General features: G+C 38.4%; 2 protein-coding genes across 2 annotated transcripts in view; one reads left to right on the top strand and one right to left on the bottom strand.

The window, feature by feature from the left end:
* The window catches only part of LOC106876949 (sorting nexin-29), a 31,451-nt gene extending 19,783 nt beyond the window's left edge, over window positions 1-11,668 (bottom strand). The window contains exon 1 of the mRNA XM_089340619.1: window positions 11,196-11,668. Coding sequence (XP_089196745.1) covers window positions 11,196-11,202 — 7 coding nt within the window. The 5' untranslated portion in view covers window positions 11,203-11,668. The remainder of the gene's footprint in view (window positions 1-11,195) is intronic.
* LOC106876961 (large ribosomal subunit protein uL16) lies at window positions 11,624-16,166 on the top strand. The gene is made up of 6 exons (XM_014925730.3): window positions 11,624-11,749; window positions 11,953-11,983; window positions 13,218-13,276; window positions 14,176-14,422; window positions 14,945-15,107; window positions 15,953-16,166. Exons 2-6 carry the CDS (start codon window positions 11,961-11,963, stop codon window positions 16,118-16,120), a joined length of 660 nt encoding a protein of 219 aa, XP_014781216.1. The 5' UTR covers window positions 11,624-11,749; window positions 11,953-11,960; the 3' UTR covers window positions 16,121-16,166.
* Window positions 16,167-17,309: the final 1,143 nt, after the last annotated feature.

The raw sequence follows: 17,309 nt of genomic DNA, 5'->3' as shown, positions 1-17,309 counted from the left end.
AGTGCCTCTACATCTCCCTCCCCACTGCTCCTACATCTTGCACCTCATTCCTCTACATTCTGACCAGAGCCTTGTGAATGGATTTGGTAAATGGAAGGTCAAAGAACCCCACCATGTGTGTGTGTGTCCCTGTCCTTGCTTAGAGACCACATGATGGTTGTAAATGAGCATCACTGTCACACAAGTGGCATCATTCATTTCCAATCTTCCATGTAAAACATGCCTAGAAAATATTGCCTTGCTTCAAAACAGGTGAGGGGTGGTGGCCATTAGCTAATCTTTGGAATCACAAACTAGGAAGGCTTTTTGGAGCAGCAGTTCTCAACCATAGCTCACAGGGCTGCATGTCGCCCTCGACCATGGCCCCACTAATGGTCTTATCTTCCCTCTATAAATATAATAAATTTTTCTTTAATTGACTTGTGTTTTCCTTTTTTGGTGTGCCTCCCGCTAGAAAAAAATCCAGGATCTGGCCCAGATGTTAAAAAGGTTGAGAATCACTGTTTTACAGCTTCATCATGCTGGAAATGTTTAAGGAAGACATAACATTTCCTGCAGTAATGAGGATCTAGCTACTAGAGGCAGTATTACATTTGATCAAGGCACAACATCATCTGTTATGGAATACAGCATCTTCATTGTTTTTCATCCACTTTTCCATGCTTGCATGGGTCAAATGGAGATTATTTTCTCCAGATGGATGCCCTCCCTGCTGCTAATTCTCACCTGTTTCCAAAGAAGGTAATATTTCCTCTGTTGTTGCAGAATATTGGAAATGAATTACATTGTTTCTATTACAGTAGATACACATTTACAAGTATACAAGTCAATACTTTAGAGGACATACACACATTACAGCAAAATGCCAAAAATAATTACATAACACTTGTCAAAACATAATGCAATCTTGCACTTCACCTCATCAGTGTCTAATATGGATGGATGGATGGATGATGCATGCATGCATACACAATAGACTTCTTTCAGGTGCCATCTACCATTCCCACTTACAAGGCTTTGGTTGCCTTGAGACTATAGTAGAAGACACTTGATCAAGGTGACACACAGCAGGACTAAACCAGGAACAAATATATACAAATGAAGCAATCAACTGAAAACCTCCACCATCCTCCATCAAATGTCATAATCTCCATGTTTATATAACTTGCATAAATTGCTCCACGATTTCAACTTATCTGAGTAGTGCTCACACGTAATGATGTGGACCTAATTGTTTATCAAAACAAGTGAAGTGTTTGGAGTGAAACATCATATACGCACATAGATAAGATTAATTGCAAACAAAAACAAAAACAAACTTTACGTTTAATGATTATCTTTACCTTTATTCATTATCATCATCATCATTATTATTATTATTATTATTATTATCATCATCATTATTTATAATGACATTAACTTAATTTAATATGTTTATTCATTTGATCATATCTGTCGTAAAGATAAGATGAATTAAATAATTGCCTTTTTTCTCAGAGTCAGATAACTTTAACACAACAGAAAGTGGATTGGGGGAAGTGTGGGTGACAAGTGCTAAGCTAATAACGTTTGACAGGATTTACTCTAATCCTCCTATGTTCCAAGTTCAAATCCTGGCAGAGCCAACTTTCCAAACAAGTATATGGTCTCTTCTCTCTTTACATCTACAAATTCGTGGTTTTGAGCCAATGTAAAAAATCATCACAATAACAATGGTTTCAAATTTTGCCACAAGGGCAGCCATTTAGGGGGAGGGGATGAGTCAATTACATCGACCCCAGTGTTTCACTGGCACTTAATTTATTGACCACGAAAGGATGAAAGAGAAAGTTGACCTTCGTGGAAGTTGAACTCAGATCATAGTGACAGGCAAAATACTGTTAAGCATTTCGTCCAACAAGCTAACGATTCTGCCAGCACAATAATAATAATAATAATAATAATAATAATAATAATATGAGATCACCATGTCGCGCACATATGGTTGTGATGCATGTGCCTGGTGTACCCTTATCAGACGGGTAGTCATGATGGGTATAAAATGGGCTTCATATATTTTACCCCAGTGTCACTTTGATGGCAAGGACTGCTCTCTCACTCAATAATAATAATAATAATAACAACTGTTGTTATTATCTTACTTGTTTATTCATTTATCTTATCTTGAGCAGGATATAATTATTAGCGTTACAGATCGGAACAATGGAATGTTTTATACAGAAAATAACACCAGAAGAAAGCAAGAAGAAATGCAGTAGAATAGAAGGTTGTGTTGTACATTTTGAGGGCATAAGTGGATGAAATCAAGTGATGTTGCATCAGAGACTGTCCTACTATTACACTGAGCATTTCCTTTTTTTTTTTTTTTTGACTTCCCTTCATTGTTGAGTGCTTGTAATAAAGTTGAAACAGAACTGAAACTATGAAGCAGTGCATTGTTCTGAATATCCCTTTCTACTCTAGGCACAAGGCCTGAAATCTTTGGGGAGGAGGCCAGTTGATTAGATCACCCCCCCCCCCCCCCCCAATACACAACTGGTACTTAATTTATTGACCCCGAAAATTTGAAATCACTATCAAAGAGGTAAAAATGGTAAAAAAATGTTTGTACTCCTAAATAAATAAAGAGAAATTCTGAAATTTTCATAATTTTTTTTTGTTATTGCATCAGTGTTACTCTGATATTTCAGACTGTCAAGTTGAATACTCGAGGTAGAGATTTTTTTTTAACATCAGACTGAAGATAAAGTCAACATAGGTTCGATTCCAGTCTGCAAACAATGTTATTTAGTGTTAAATTATGAAATTATAAAAGTTAAATGAATGAGAGAGAGAGGGGAGAGAGAGAGAGAGGGGAGAGAGGGGAGAGAGAGAGGGGAGAGAGAGAGAGGGGAGTGAGAGAGAGGGGAGTGAGAGAGAGGGGAGTGAGAGAGAGGGGAGTGAGAGACAGGGGAGTGAGAGACAGGGGAGTGAGAGAGAGGGGAGTGAGAGAGAGGGGAGAGAGAGAGGGGAGAGAGAGAGGGGAGAGAGAGAGGGGAGAGAGAGGGGAGAGAGGGGAGAGAGAGAGGAGAGAGAGAGAGGGGGAGAGAGGGGGAGAGAGAGGGGAGAGAGAGAGGGGAGAGAGAGAGGGGAGAGAGGGGAGAGAGAGGGGGGGGAGAGAGAGAGGGGAGAGAGGGGGAGAGGGGAGAGAGAGAGAGGGGAGAGAGAGAGAGGGGAGAGAGAGAGAGAGAGAGGGGAAAGAGAGAGATAGGGGGAGGGAGTGAGAGAGGAGAGAGAAAACGTGCTTATTATGTTGTTGAGGATTTAACCCCAAGTCGTTCCTGATCCACTGACCCACTAGATATGATCAAAAACGATCAAACCGTATCTTCTCTAGACATATGAGATCTGTCCAATATGTCCTTTTATTTTTAAGTGTGTAATAGGGTATAATTAGAGTTGGCTGCTATTTTTAGTAAGCCTAATGACTGGTATAGTCATGTTTACGCTGCGCTAGCGTGTATGTTATATAAACTGTGAAAATGCGCCATTTATCGCGCACGCTTATTTATGTGTATGTGTCGCAATGTAATGAATGCACAGAAAATGAAAATAAGCAGCATTTGACATAGCGCAAACATCTGCTCAATTCGTTGGTTAACGTTGCTAGATTTGTTCATTTTTATCTAAAGTTGACAGTTTCAACTCGGCCAGGGCGAACCGCTCAATCGGAGGAAAACTCAAAGCAGATTGTCAACTTCTAAAACACACACACACATTACGTAATTGTATAAACGCATGTCCTGAATCTAGGTTTGCTCGCGAATGGTTAATGTGCGCGCGCGCGCGCGCGCGTAATTCTTTACCCACAGGTCAGCCCAGATTGGGTACATCCATGAGAAAAAGCGGTCCCAATCGCGACCATTCCATCTTATTTTTAAACATTACATATCTAGGATTGCCTTATGCAACATTTCCTTCTTTTAAATAAAATAAATAAAAACTACTCAAGGTACGATTTGAGAGGCCTCGTCGTTGGTGTGTGAAAGGCGTTCCAGTAATGACCATTCAATCATATATTTAGATATTACATATCTAAGACTTACATTATGCGATATATCCATCCAAAATTTTTTTTTTTTTTTTTTTACATTGGTAAGATACGATTTGATGGAGATTTGGCTGCTATTTCTTATAGACCGAGCGACTGCTTGCTTAAGTAGTTTGTTTGTGTGGTGCACCGTATGAGTTAATGCGACATTTATTGCCGTTACATTACACCATTTAATGACATGAGAGCGACAGCATGTGCGCATGCATGAGGGGGGGGGCGTCTGTATGTGTGTGTGTGTACGTATGTATGAATGAATGGACGTGTGGACGTGCGAATGTATAAACGTATGTACGTATGTATGAACGTACATATATGTGTGTAAGTTCGTATTTGTATATATTATAAATTGAAAGAAGGAGAGAGTGGGAGTGAGAGAGGACTGAACGAAAGTAAGGAGAGTGGGAGGAGAAAAGGAACAGAAGGGAAAATAAGGAAAGGAGAAAGAAAGAGAGAGGGGGACAGAGAGAGAGAGAGAGAGAGAGTATGTGCGCGTGTAATGTCGTCATAGTTTATTTCTGAACAGACTGTTGTTGTCGTTAATGTTATGGTGTCATTTAGCACTGACTGACCCAATCATTCTCAAGAGAAACGAGGTGAATGAGGAAGAATTTGACTGCTGTTTCTTGCAAGTTAACGACTAGCCGTTTAGATATGCCGTGATCCAATGTCTCCCACCCACCCCGCCGCCGCCACCTCTCCAGCCCAAAACCACCGGATCCTTCGCATCAACACCATTAGTCCGAGTTTACAAAGAAAGGTTATAAGTTCGATCAAAGCAAGAGACCGTGTCAAAGGACTTTCGGAACAACCCACAATTAAACCAAACTTTGGCATTCTTTTGCTTTAAAGTAGCGCAAATGTCAAACTAACACCAGCTGATTTCCAAACGCATGACGTCATTCTGGGCAGTTTACCGGATTTATTTATCTTTTATATATTTTCCCCGTTCGGCAATGTCTTTCATCTGCTGGAGATTGCCGAACACACACATATATATCATCATCATCGTTTAACGTCCGCTTTCCATGCTAGCATGGGTTGGACGATTTGACTGAGGATTGGCGAACGAGATGGCTACACCAGGCTCCAATCTGATTTGGTAGAGTTTCTACAGCTGGATGCCCTTCCTAACGCCAACCACTCCGACAGTGTAGTGGATGCTTTTAATGTGCCACTGACACGAAGGCCAGTCAGGCAGTATTGGCAACGGCCACGCTCGAAATGGTGTATTTTAGGTGCCACCTGCACAGGAGCCAGTCCAGCGGCACTGGCAACGATCTCGCTCGAATGTCTTTACACGTGCCACTGGCATGGCTTCTTTCAGTTTCCATCTACCAAATCCACTCACTGGGCTTTGGTCAGCCTGAGGCTATAGTAGAAGACACTTGCACAAGGTGCCATGGGGACTGAACCTGGAACCATATGGTTGGGAAGCGAGCTTCTTACCATATCTACCAAACTACCAGATGTTATACACTCACGTTGTAGCTTTCAAAAGATGCCACCCAACTCTGTCTAGGTGGGGTGGCATCAAGTACCACTGAACAGAGTGCCGGTCAGCTTCAGGTGAGTGGCCTGCAACAATGTGAAATAAAGTGTTTTGCTAAAGAACACAACACGCTGCTAGTCTGAGAATGGTTTTATAATCGTGGTTGCAACACCCTAACCACTGGGCCATGTACCTCCACACACACAGACATATGTGTATGTGTTTGTATTAAAGTTTATTAGATGTCTTGGTAACTTAATCATTTTACAGTTTCTTTTTTTTATTTTCAGAATTATTCCACGCATACAGGTTTGTCCTTTCAGGTGCGGGTGCCACTAAAATGCACCTGTGCTGTGTAAACGCACCCATGCTGGTGGCACATAAAAAGGCACCCAGCACACCTTGTTAAGTGGTTGGCATTAGGAAGGGTATCTGGCCATAGAAACCGTGCCACAACAAACTGTTGGAGTCTGGACAGCTCCCTGCTAGCCACTTCTATGTCAAACTGTCCAACCATGCCAGCATGGAAAGCGGACTTTAAACGATGATGAGGATGATGATGATGATGAATTATATGTTTGAAAGTGAAGGTGCATGGTCCAACAGATCGCAAGATAATGGTTTCAATTCTTGGGCTGGGCAGGGCATTGTGTTTTTGAGCAAGACACTTCATTTCACATTAGTCCCATCTACTCAGCTGCAAAGAGTAACCCTGTGACAGACTTGCATCCCATTCTAGGAGTAATATTATAGGAAAAAATAAATAAATAAATAAGTAAATGAGTGGAAACTTTACCAGTGAGTATGTTAAATAATAAGGCACTAAAAGAGAATTTGGGGGTTGACAAAATAAATACCAATTGAGCGCTGGGGGTAGAGGTAACTGACAAGACCCCTTCCTCAAAATTTCAGGACTTTTGCCTATAGTAAAAAGTATTATGGTAAGTAATTCCACAGGAGCAAACTTTGCCTTTTTGGGTTGTTAAAACAAATATCAGTCATGTACTGGGGCCAATGTAATCAACTAGCCTCTTCCTCCAAAACCTCAGGCCTTGCGCCTGTTGAAGAAAAGACTAAATTGAGAAAACTATTAATGCTTTGGACAAAATGCCTTGCAGTATTGAGCCACAGCCTGTTCTATGTTCAAATCTCACTGAGGTAAATTTAGCTTTTCATCCTTCCTGAGTCGATAAACTAAAGTGTCAGTCAAAAATTTCTGGAATTTCAGGTTTTGTGCCTGCTTTAGAAACGATTGGTGTTGGTAATTACAACTATAGACATACGTGTTGCCAACGACTAGGACTTTAGAATCGTTTGTGCCAACATTCCACGCTAAAATGCCTGTTGATTTTCTTCCCCACACATTTTCTGAACCACTTCCAAATTGCTTTAATGTCTGTAAAGTTTATGAAATCATATTCCTCCATCTACCAATGCAGACGTCCTGTTTTCTTTTTCAATTGCATCCTGAATTCTAAAATTCTTTGTCCACCCAGCTGATACCCCAGTGACAGCGAAAACATACACACACACACACACACAGAACATATCTGCTGAGTTCGTCAACAGATTTATGTCGACCATAGGAAAACTAAACTAATTTGGTAATGGAAGAATTTCCTTTTTTTTTTTTAAATTTAAAAATGGTTTACGAATATAATTCAGCATGTTGACGTCTGTTATCAAGTTACTGAGTTCAAATCGAGACGTAATTACAGTGGGTGTGTCACCAATTACAACTTTTATCGCTATGGTGGGAGGGGCGGCGCTGATCAAAATAGTTGTTGTTGCTGCTGTTTAACCCAAGGTCAAACCTGAATCAAGCGGAACTAGACTAAAATGTATCCCAGCTTTTATAGTATTTACTAGGACTAAATTCGTTGCCATTCCTCCTTTCAGATGGGAGGATGTGTTTTGGCTGCTATTTCTAGCAGGTCGAACACTCGTAGCCTTTACGCTGTGTCCTATAATCTGTATATATAAACACAAATGATATCTATATATATAAAAATGAGAATGTGTGTCTGTCTGTCTGTCTGTGTGTGTGAATCTCTAAAACTCGAGAACTACGCAACCAATTTCATTCAAATTTTACAGATGCCTTACTTAGGGTTCCAGTTGTGTTTCAGTCAAAAAAATTTTTTAACTTCTTCCAGAGTTCGAGCCCACAGCAACATAATATCTCCTCCACTATTTAAGTATTACGTGTCAAAAGTGAAACAAAAACACTCATGTCAAATACTTTCACTTTAAAAATGAAACTATTCTACTAACTGAAACAATCACATTTCGATACTGTAATGACAGATACTTTCAGAGAGAGAGAGAGAAAGAGAAAGAGAGAGAGAGAGAGAAAGAGAAAGAGAGAGAGAGAAAGAGAAAGAGAGAAAGAGAAAGAGAGAGAGAGGGAAAGAGAAAGAGAGAGGGATGTATATGTATACATATAGATGTATATATACACGTTATTCCACTAACTGAAACAATCACATTTCGATACTTTCAGAGAGAGAGAAAGAGAGAAAGAGATGTATATGTATACATATACTACATGTATATGTACACGTATATGCATATATATATATATATATATATATATATATATATATATAGATCTATATGCATACATGTATATGTATACACATGTGTAGATGTATATATATATATATATATATATATATAGATGTACATGTAATATGTACACATATATACATGCATACAGATATCTATACATATATACACCCATCACACACAATAGTCATTTGTTTTCTTATCCAAAACTACGTCAAAAGTACTGAACGGATCTTTATGAAATTTGGAAATTATATTCTATGTATAACGGCCATAACTCCCATGAAAATTCATATATTTTTGATGTTGATGAAATTTTAACCCGAACAAAACAGATGAGCATTATATTGTAATTCAACGGTACAACAGTGTAAGACTACCCTTTCAGATATACTTTCATTGTGATTTCTGCAATGTGGTGCATAAATTGTCAAGTAAATGAGACGCATCTTTGCCTCCACTGATTCACTTGCAAAGTGTTGAGTAAAATTATTTCGTTGCAGACCTCCTTTGGGTCTTTTTATTATCACTACGACACACATAGTCCCCAGTTGGTAACATTGATTTCAAGGCCCTCCTAGATGAGAGACTGGCATTCCACTTAATGTCTATGTTCCATGCTGGCATGGATTGGAGAGTTATTAATGTAGAAATATGGTATCGTAGCTACTAACAGTTGAGGGTTGCATAGTCCAGACGGCGTTTTTAGATTTCATTATTCTCTTTAACCCGGGCAAAGCCGGGTATTTCTGCTAGTATTATATAAATTCATACAAACACATGCACATACTTATACACAAGCACGTACGTAGATACATACGCACGCGCTCGTGTGTTATATTTTCCATGTTTTCCTTGTGTTATTACCTCATCTTGGAGGGGAGGAGGCGGATATTTCGTCCGAAGCAGTTCCAATCTCAAACACTTACATTACCGCGTGTGTGTGTGTGTGTGTGTGTGTTCCAAGCAGTGTGATCCACATTGAAATGACAACAGTAGGAAAGCGAAATCGAAACTTTTGTTTCCGATCCTTGACTTGATTATATAGCTAAGCTCAATGTTCCATCATTTACAAAAGTTGACTTCGAAAGGATTCTAAGTTCGAATTCTACCGAAGTCAATATTGCTTTTTTCATTCTTCTTGGAGCGAAAAAATAGAAACATACCAGTCAGCAACTGAGATCGATCACATCAACAAACCACCTTCCCACAAATATTGCTGCTCGTCTGCCTAAACTCGAAACAATTATTATTATTATTATTAACTGTTATGGATATGAAAAGTCATTCCATGTAAGAGATATCAGCCGACCCAACCAGACTTCAATGTCTTCGTCGCAATTGTTAATTGGATTCTTGCTAATTTCTATAAATAACATGAAAACTTTTTAAGGATATTAATTCAATCTTCTTCCTTTTTACAATAGTCATAAGATAGAATTTTAAAAACTCGTGAAATCATCATCATCATGTGATTGTGACGATCAGAACATTTCGTCTATAACCATCACTTATTCTTATTGCTCTATCCTCATCGAACATTATTATTATTATTACTGGATTAAGGCGGCCAGCTTAGCAGAATCATTGGCACCCCGGGAAAAATACTCAGCGGCACCGTCGAGGTCGACTTTGCCTCTAATCTTTTCGGGGTCGATAAAATAAGTACCCTTGACTTATCCTACCCACCGAAATTGCTAGCCTTGTGCCAAAAATTTGAAATCATTGTCATTATTATTATTACTGGACAATTAGGTGGAGGGGGGCACTGGACAGTGTTTTGTCCCATTATGTTCTAAGTACGAACACCACCAAGATGGGGGATCGAACTTGTTTGCCACACTCCATGATTATTGTTGCCTCGAGTGACAAAAATAAACAAATAAATAAAATCAAAAGCGTTTCTGCCATGACCATCCCTCCCGCTTTATCAAAAAATACATCAACTAGCACCACATTATTCAGGTGTCCTTTTTCTTGTGGTTTCTGGGATATTTGACTGCTATTTCTCGCTGGTCGAGCAACCTTGTAAATGCTTCTTGTCGGTTCGTCTCTTCTGGATTTAATGAAATAAATACTCCTCAGATAATGGGATCGATTTAAATCTCTATACTTTTCTCGCCCTTAAATGAATTCATGATCTTGTGTTTGTGTTAGAAACCAACGTTCTTACGATCTGAGTTCAAATTCCGCTGAGGATAACTTTGCCTTTCTTCCTTTCAGGGTCGATAAAATAAGTACCAGTCGATGTAATCGACTGGTCTCCTCCCCGAAGATACCAGGCCTTCAGCCTTATAGTCGAAAGGATTATTATGCTTAGCAAGCACTGATGTCATATGTTGGAGATTTAGCCATTGTACGGATCCCTCATTACGACTAGTTCTTCTATGGGTGACCACCTCACATCAACACCTGTGGCACGGAAGGGGGCGAGCAACAAAGTTAACAAAGGCGAAATTCGAACCCAAGATAGTACGGTAACAATACTAGGCTATCTAGTAACCATAACCATTCCTACCATTTATGAGTGGTAGTCAAAGAAATCATCATCATCATCTATTAACATGTCTTTCGGGCAAACATGCCCTGCCGTATTTTCGATACCGTCCTTTTATGTTCGGGGTTCAAATAGCACCGAGGTTGGTTGTGGTTTCTTTCTTCCCGGGATCGATAACATAAAGCACCCAAACAAGGGAGTGGGATTGATTCCTATTCCTAGAAAACATCCTGAATATGTTTTTCAGTCCTCTGCCTGGGTAGTCGACGAAATAAAGAACCTGTTGGGTACTAAATGAAAGGGGTTTCAACGAATTTATGAGTAACATGGTTTGGCATAGGGCCTCGATTAAAAGGTCTCCATCCTTTATGTTCCTAGATTTTCTTGTTTTCCTTTGTATTTTACGAATTGTTCCACCGTCTCCATCGTGTGTGGGGTGGAGTGCTGAAGAAAAAAAAAATCTGTTGCCGAAACAACAACAAAGAAAAGAAATAAAAAGCGAACGACAACAAATAAATGATAGTAAAATGGGAATTGCAGAGACTTACCTGTCATTTCTGGTGTCAAGAGAAATAAGGTGATATATATGTGTACATGTATACATATATATAATATTAGGGGGGTAGGTAGATGTGGGTAGTTTATAGTCTTGTAAATATGTATGTATCTGTAAATGTATACATATGCGTGTGTATGTATATATATGCGTATGTATGTATGTATGTATATATATATATATATATATTTGTATATGCGTGTGTATATATATATATATATATGTTGGTCTGTGTATATATAAGTATGTATATAAATGCTATATATGTATGTGAATGTGTATATAAAGATCTATCTATCTATATATATATATATATATATATATATATATATACACACACACACGTAAGTATGTATACGAGGGCTATGTGTGTATATGTGTGTGTGTCTGTGTGTGTGTGTGTGTGTAAATCCACAGCAGCCGATCAAACAAGTCTCGCCATCAACCTCTTCCCGTTGTGACTGCAATAAACAAATCATGTGATCTATGACGTCACTTCCGAAACTGTGGCCTTTTTCCCGGTACTACCTTGTTAGGGTATACACGGTAAGTTTCTACCTCTTGTCTTCATCTTTTGTAATCTTATTGCTTTTCCCATTCAATCCGTCTACATTTACTTCTAGATTTATTCGTGAATGTTTAGTCTTTAATATTTAAAATGTCTTTCAGGAAAAAAAAAAATCCTTGTCTTGTTTCTTTTAGAGCAATCGGATAGCATTGTATCTCATATTCCTTTTCCTTCATTTCAGCTGTGAAAATGGGTCGTAGACCGGCGAGATGGTAAGTGGAAAATAATAAATTAATATATTGATGCTTTGTTTAAAGATTAAAGGATACAATAAATGATTATCTACTGATAAAATTATATTGATACATGGTACTGTATGTACGCATTAAGATGTAATGAACGGCTTGAATCTAAGCTTGCATTTATACTCAGAACAAATGGCGATTATTAAAGGTATTTTAATTAGCTTATAAATGTCTTAAAGTACATATTCATCTGTCTTCTTAGTGCCTATACCTATACAAACATTTAATTTCCATGTATCAAGATAATTACCTTATGATCAAGTAATGTGGGTCTCTTAGATCATTAGATATTAACAACACATTCGCTACACGTGTCGCCGCCTCCATATAACTATGGCGTTACAGGTTTCGTTGTAACACTTTTTTCTTGAAATTTTTAACTGTTTTCTTGTGTATCTAAGTGTAATGTTCCAAATACGGAGTTTCAGAGGAAGGTTTTGATAAGAGTCAACGGACAATATCTGCAGCAACGTGAAAAAAATAATTCTAAGATCACATCTTTGGCGACTCGTGGCCAGAATGCTTCTGCTATCGCCTCGAAATCTACGGCGAGGCTGTTTCGGTATTAATACATGATATCAGTCATAAGTGAGTGTGTTTTGTTCAGCTCTATCTAAAAGGAATGTCACATACTTATGACGTTTTATACTTTTGCCGATTGCTTCGCTATATGGTTCCACGCAACACCTGGGTCAAGTGTATTCTGTTACCCCGATCCGACCAAAGCTTTGAGAATAGATTTGCTAGATGTAAATTGAACTGAGAGAAGTCCATTGTTTGTGTTCGTCTCCCACAATCGGTGCTGGTTTGTTTTCGTCCCCATAGTTATTTGCTCCACAAAAAGAAACCGATTGACTAATTACCACGCTATTAGAAAGTACTGGGATCAATTTTTAATTTTGTGACAATCATCCTCTGGCGCTAGAAATGACCATAAGAATGAAACTAACAGCTTTTAAAGATGAATAACGTAATGCTGGATTCCTCGACCCTTCTTGTAAAGAACTAAAGTTGCTCGGTTGGTGGAGTGGCTGGGCAAAGTAAAAATGTGAATAAGTGTGTCGGGTGGGAGTACGCTCCAGGATACATGGCATTGCTGCAGAAAATGGCCAATTCTGTTTCTCAGTGTGTTATGGTCTGAATTGTTAAATGAAATGCATTGTCATTATGTGTGTGTAACTCCATTAATTCTTTGTTTCAGTTATCGCTACTGTAAGAACAAGCCATATCCCAAATCCCGTTTCTGTCGTGGTGTACCTGGTGAGTATTCATATTCATCTTTCTAAGTGCAGCAATCATTAACCCTTTTTCCTGTGGAAATCAGATATATTAGCTTAAAATATCATTGCCCTTAACTGCTGAAAAGTTCTATATACTAATCTAGATTTTGGCACTGACTTGCAGAGAATTCCAATTCTATTTTCTTTGGATGGCAGGGTACATATTTAAACATTGTTACTGCAATAGTCATGAGATTTAATTTTGCAGATAATGGTTAAGTAAATCAGAGAGAATTAATAATGCAGTGAGAGAATGACATTTGCTGTGATTGATTTCTTCAGTGCCTATGTAAATATGGTGTAGACTTCTTTACCACGGCCAGAGTAAGATAAAAAGACAGCCAGAAGTTATCTCCTAGACTAATATTGAAAGTGATGGCAAATGGGAGACAATACTTTGGCGCCTGTATAAGAAACTTTACATTGTTTTACATGCTGATTGTGTGTTAATACGTTGCATTATCTTTCGATAGCTGCTCTATATACAAAAGTTAGGTAATTTTTTTAAAATTCGTATTCTACAGAAATACATTGTCTTTATACAAGGGACATAACTATGTTGACAGTTCGTGAGCAAGTAATCGTTTAAAGCTTTTCAGTGCGCGCACGTGTAATGCATTAAGAGCCATATCCAGAATGCTTTACACTATGTGTCACTTTATGTTCTGGGTTCTGTCCCTGCTGTTTTTAAAGAGCTGGTAAAATAATTACCAGTTCAACTATCAGTATATAATTGAGAGAAATTTCAAGAACATTGTGTTAAGGTTTTTCTTGACCACATTTGGTTGATCTACAGACTAGGACATTTATCCATTTTGTACCTTTTTGAGAAGTTGCTGTGAGAAACATTGCTTATGTCTTTATTTATTTTTTAAACAGATCCCAAGATTCGTATCTTCGATCTTGGCCGCAAGAAGGCACGTGTGGATGAATTTCCTCTCTGTATTCACTTAGTATCTGACGAGTTTGAACAAATCTCTTCAGAGGCTCTGGAAGCTGGTCGTATCTGTGCCAACAAATATTTGGTGAAACATTGCGGCAAAGATGCCTTCCATCTAAGAATTCGTTTGCATCCCTTCCACGTCATCAGAATCAACAAGATGTTGTCGTGTGCTGGAGCTGATAGGTAAAGCTAAAACAAAGTTTTGTATGTTCATTTATAATTACACTTCAGTTGGCTATTAAACTATTGTGAGAAGAAATGACATTATGTTCTAAAACATTTAAATTGACAATGTTTGTATCAGGTGCGATTCCCATATCTCAACACTTTTAGGCAATTGGCTTCTGCTATGAGATATGTTGGCAATGTATGTATATTTTATCCATTTCTGTGAAGGGTTTTAGCGTCATCATCAAGATAGTTTGCCATGCTAAAAGTAAGTCCTGTATCACAACCTGTTTCCTGGACATGTTGGATTTACTTTTTTTACATGGCCTTCCCAAAGAAGTCGTGCCTGTAACCTTTGTGGTGTTAAATTTATTTTTTTAAGACTGAGATTCATGGATTTCTTCCATCCCATGGTCCCCCACCCCCTTATTTTTCTTATGGTAGTTATTGTTGTCATAAGTAGGTTACCCAAAGTACTCAATCTGAGAGTGTATAACCTTATGGTACTGATTGAATTTTTGTATTTCTCTCTGCCAGGCTTCAGACCGGAATGAGAGGTGCTTTTGGAAAACCCCAGGGTACAGTTGCCAGAGTTAATATTGGTCAGGTGATCATGTCTGTACGTGCCAAGGAGATGCATGAACCAATGATTGTTGAGGCTTTAAGACGTGCCAAATTCAAGTTCCCTGGCAGGCAGAAGGTATGTGCTTTTTTTTGCTAACTAAAATATGCATCTTGTGTTTCAAGCACAAAATTATGAATTTAGATTGATTTCATAGAACTAGCATTATTAACAAACAGCTTAATAATTCTTGCATAAATCTGTTAGCATTCACATTATTCTGTCAAGAGTAATTCTTATTTATTCACATTGTTTTGGATTAATCATGCAAGCCATTAATCTTTCGAATGATGTTGTGTGGTTTGAATCTAACCTTTGTTTCTAGTGGGAAGTTATTTGTCCTTTCATGAAAGGACTGCTAAACCTAGAATGGCATACATCGAAGCCAACTGCTTACTCACTGAGCAGCTGGTCATTATGTGCCAACATTAAATCTTTTACACGGTCACTACTTGCACTCTGTGTCCTGTAGTATTACCAAGTATTAGAACAGGATTATTTCTGTTATTAGAAATTATAAACTAGAGGTGTGTATCATTTGTGTTGTGACGGCTTTACCGGTTACATGAATTGGTTCTGCAAGCAGAGAAGGTAGACATCATATGTAGCTGGTGCACAGCAGTAAGAATATTTGTGGTTAAATGTGGTTCTCCTGTTAGAGAGGTGACTTCAGTGATGGTGTAAGCAGTTTAGAGTGTGTTGACCTCTGCTAATGCTACGTATAAAGTATAATACTGCATAGTAATGAGAGGATGTGTAATGTTAGTATGCATGAACAGCAGCATATAAGGAAAGCCAGATGTAGCTTTTTAATGTTGAATAACAGGAGAGAGTTCACTATGTATTTAATTTGTAACCTTTATATTGGGTTGAGTTGTATTAGTTTTTCCATTCATTATAACTATTTGCTGTCTCTTTTCCAGATTGTTGTCTCCAAGAGATGGGGTTTCACCAAATGGAACCGTGATGTCTTTGGTCAGATGAGACAAGATGGTATCTTAGTGACTGATGGTGTGAACGTGCAGTATAAACCAGACCATGGACGCCTCCATTTATGGAAAACTCGCATGGCAGCACTTATGGCTGCTTAGTTTTATGAACTACATAACTGGAAATAAAAAAACAAAAAAAATCTTACCACTTTTCTCTTCATTTTATTTTCTTTCTTCGTCGTTTAGGCACAAAAAAGCCTGAAATTTACAGAGTGTTGTCAGAATTTAACAATGTCTTGATTACAGTGAGCATCACTGTCAAATTTGCAATTAACTGAAAGATAATGGTACTTCATTCATTGACACTCTCAGACCTGGACTCCCAAGCAAAAAGATGTTCTGGCAATCCTGTTGATTGTGTTTGTGTAAACTGCATCAGTGCTTATATTGCTCCTGTGCTGACCTTTCACAAAGATATTCAAAACAAAACAAAGCCAGGTCACTTGGATTAATTATTCAGGCATTGTAGTGATTGGTTATGACGCTTGCTTTACAGTCTTGATGTCTTGGGCTTCATTCCACTGTGATGTCTTAGGCAAATCTCATTTTCTCTAACTTTGCATCAACATATACCTCATGGTAGGGAAATTTGAAAGAAGCCTGTCAGGTGGTATGGCTTTGTGACACTAATTCTACCTGAGAATTATGTTGTAGGTACATTCCTGTGGAATGCTAAGCCACTATTCAATGAAGGAGAGAACAGCCTTCACATTTCTGGGAGTTTTTTTTATTCAAGTGCCAAGACCTGGAATTTTGCAATGACCAACTACATAGCATCTTGTTTGTTAGGACAATGGTAGCTAGCTTCAATTCTACATAGGGAGTAAAGGATATTGGAGCTGTGATGCTGATTCAGATTATATAATGTGTCTGCAAAGAGAGCATTGAATTTCATGAACTGCAGCAATGATTGAGAATAGATGCATAGTATTTCCCTCTTTACCAACTGGCTGTTGCCTTATCCATCAATTTTTAGAGTATACTTCTATGTATGCCTGGCTAGTTAGTTGCCACCTACTTGAAACACAACAGGATGTTACATTATTCCTCTTCACATCTCAAGAAAATGGAAAATTTCATATTGGAACCTCAAACCCTGTCACCAACAGGTTTAACCTTTCATCATCATTTAACTGTTTGTTGCCTGCATGGGTTGGACTGTTTGACAGAGTTGTCTGTCAAGGCATGGTTCCTATGTCTGGATGCCAGCCACTTAACAGTGTGCTGGGTGCTTTTTATGTGCCACCAATGTAGGTGCATTGGCACAGCACTGGCACAAGTGCTTTTT

This window comes from Octopus bimaculoides, chromosome 23 (genome assembly GCF_046866305.1).
Source record: "Octopus bimaculoides isolate indiv1 chromosome 23, ASM4686630v1, whole genome shotgun sequence".
Classification (NCBI taxonomy): Eukaryota; Metazoa; Mollusca; class Cephalopoda; order Octopoda; family Octopodidae; genus Octopus; species Octopus bimaculoides.
Note: the sequence above shows the minus strand (reverse complement) of the source record. Positions and strands in the feature narration are given on the sequence as shown.

Excerpts from the sequence above, each read along its gene's own strand:
- LOC106876961 (XM_014925730.3), top strand. The coding sequence starts at position 11,961 with ATGGGTCGTAGACCGGCGAGATG. Across the intron at positions 14,423-14,944 it reads TCGTGTGCTGGAGCTGATAG|GCTTCAGACCGGAATGAGAG; the intron begins GTAAAGCTAAAA and ends TCTCTCTGCCAG. Across the intron at positions 15,108-15,952 it reads AGTTCCCTGGCAGGCAGAAG|ATTGTTGTCTCCAAGAGATG; the intron begins GTATGTGCTTTT and ends TCTCTTTTCCAG.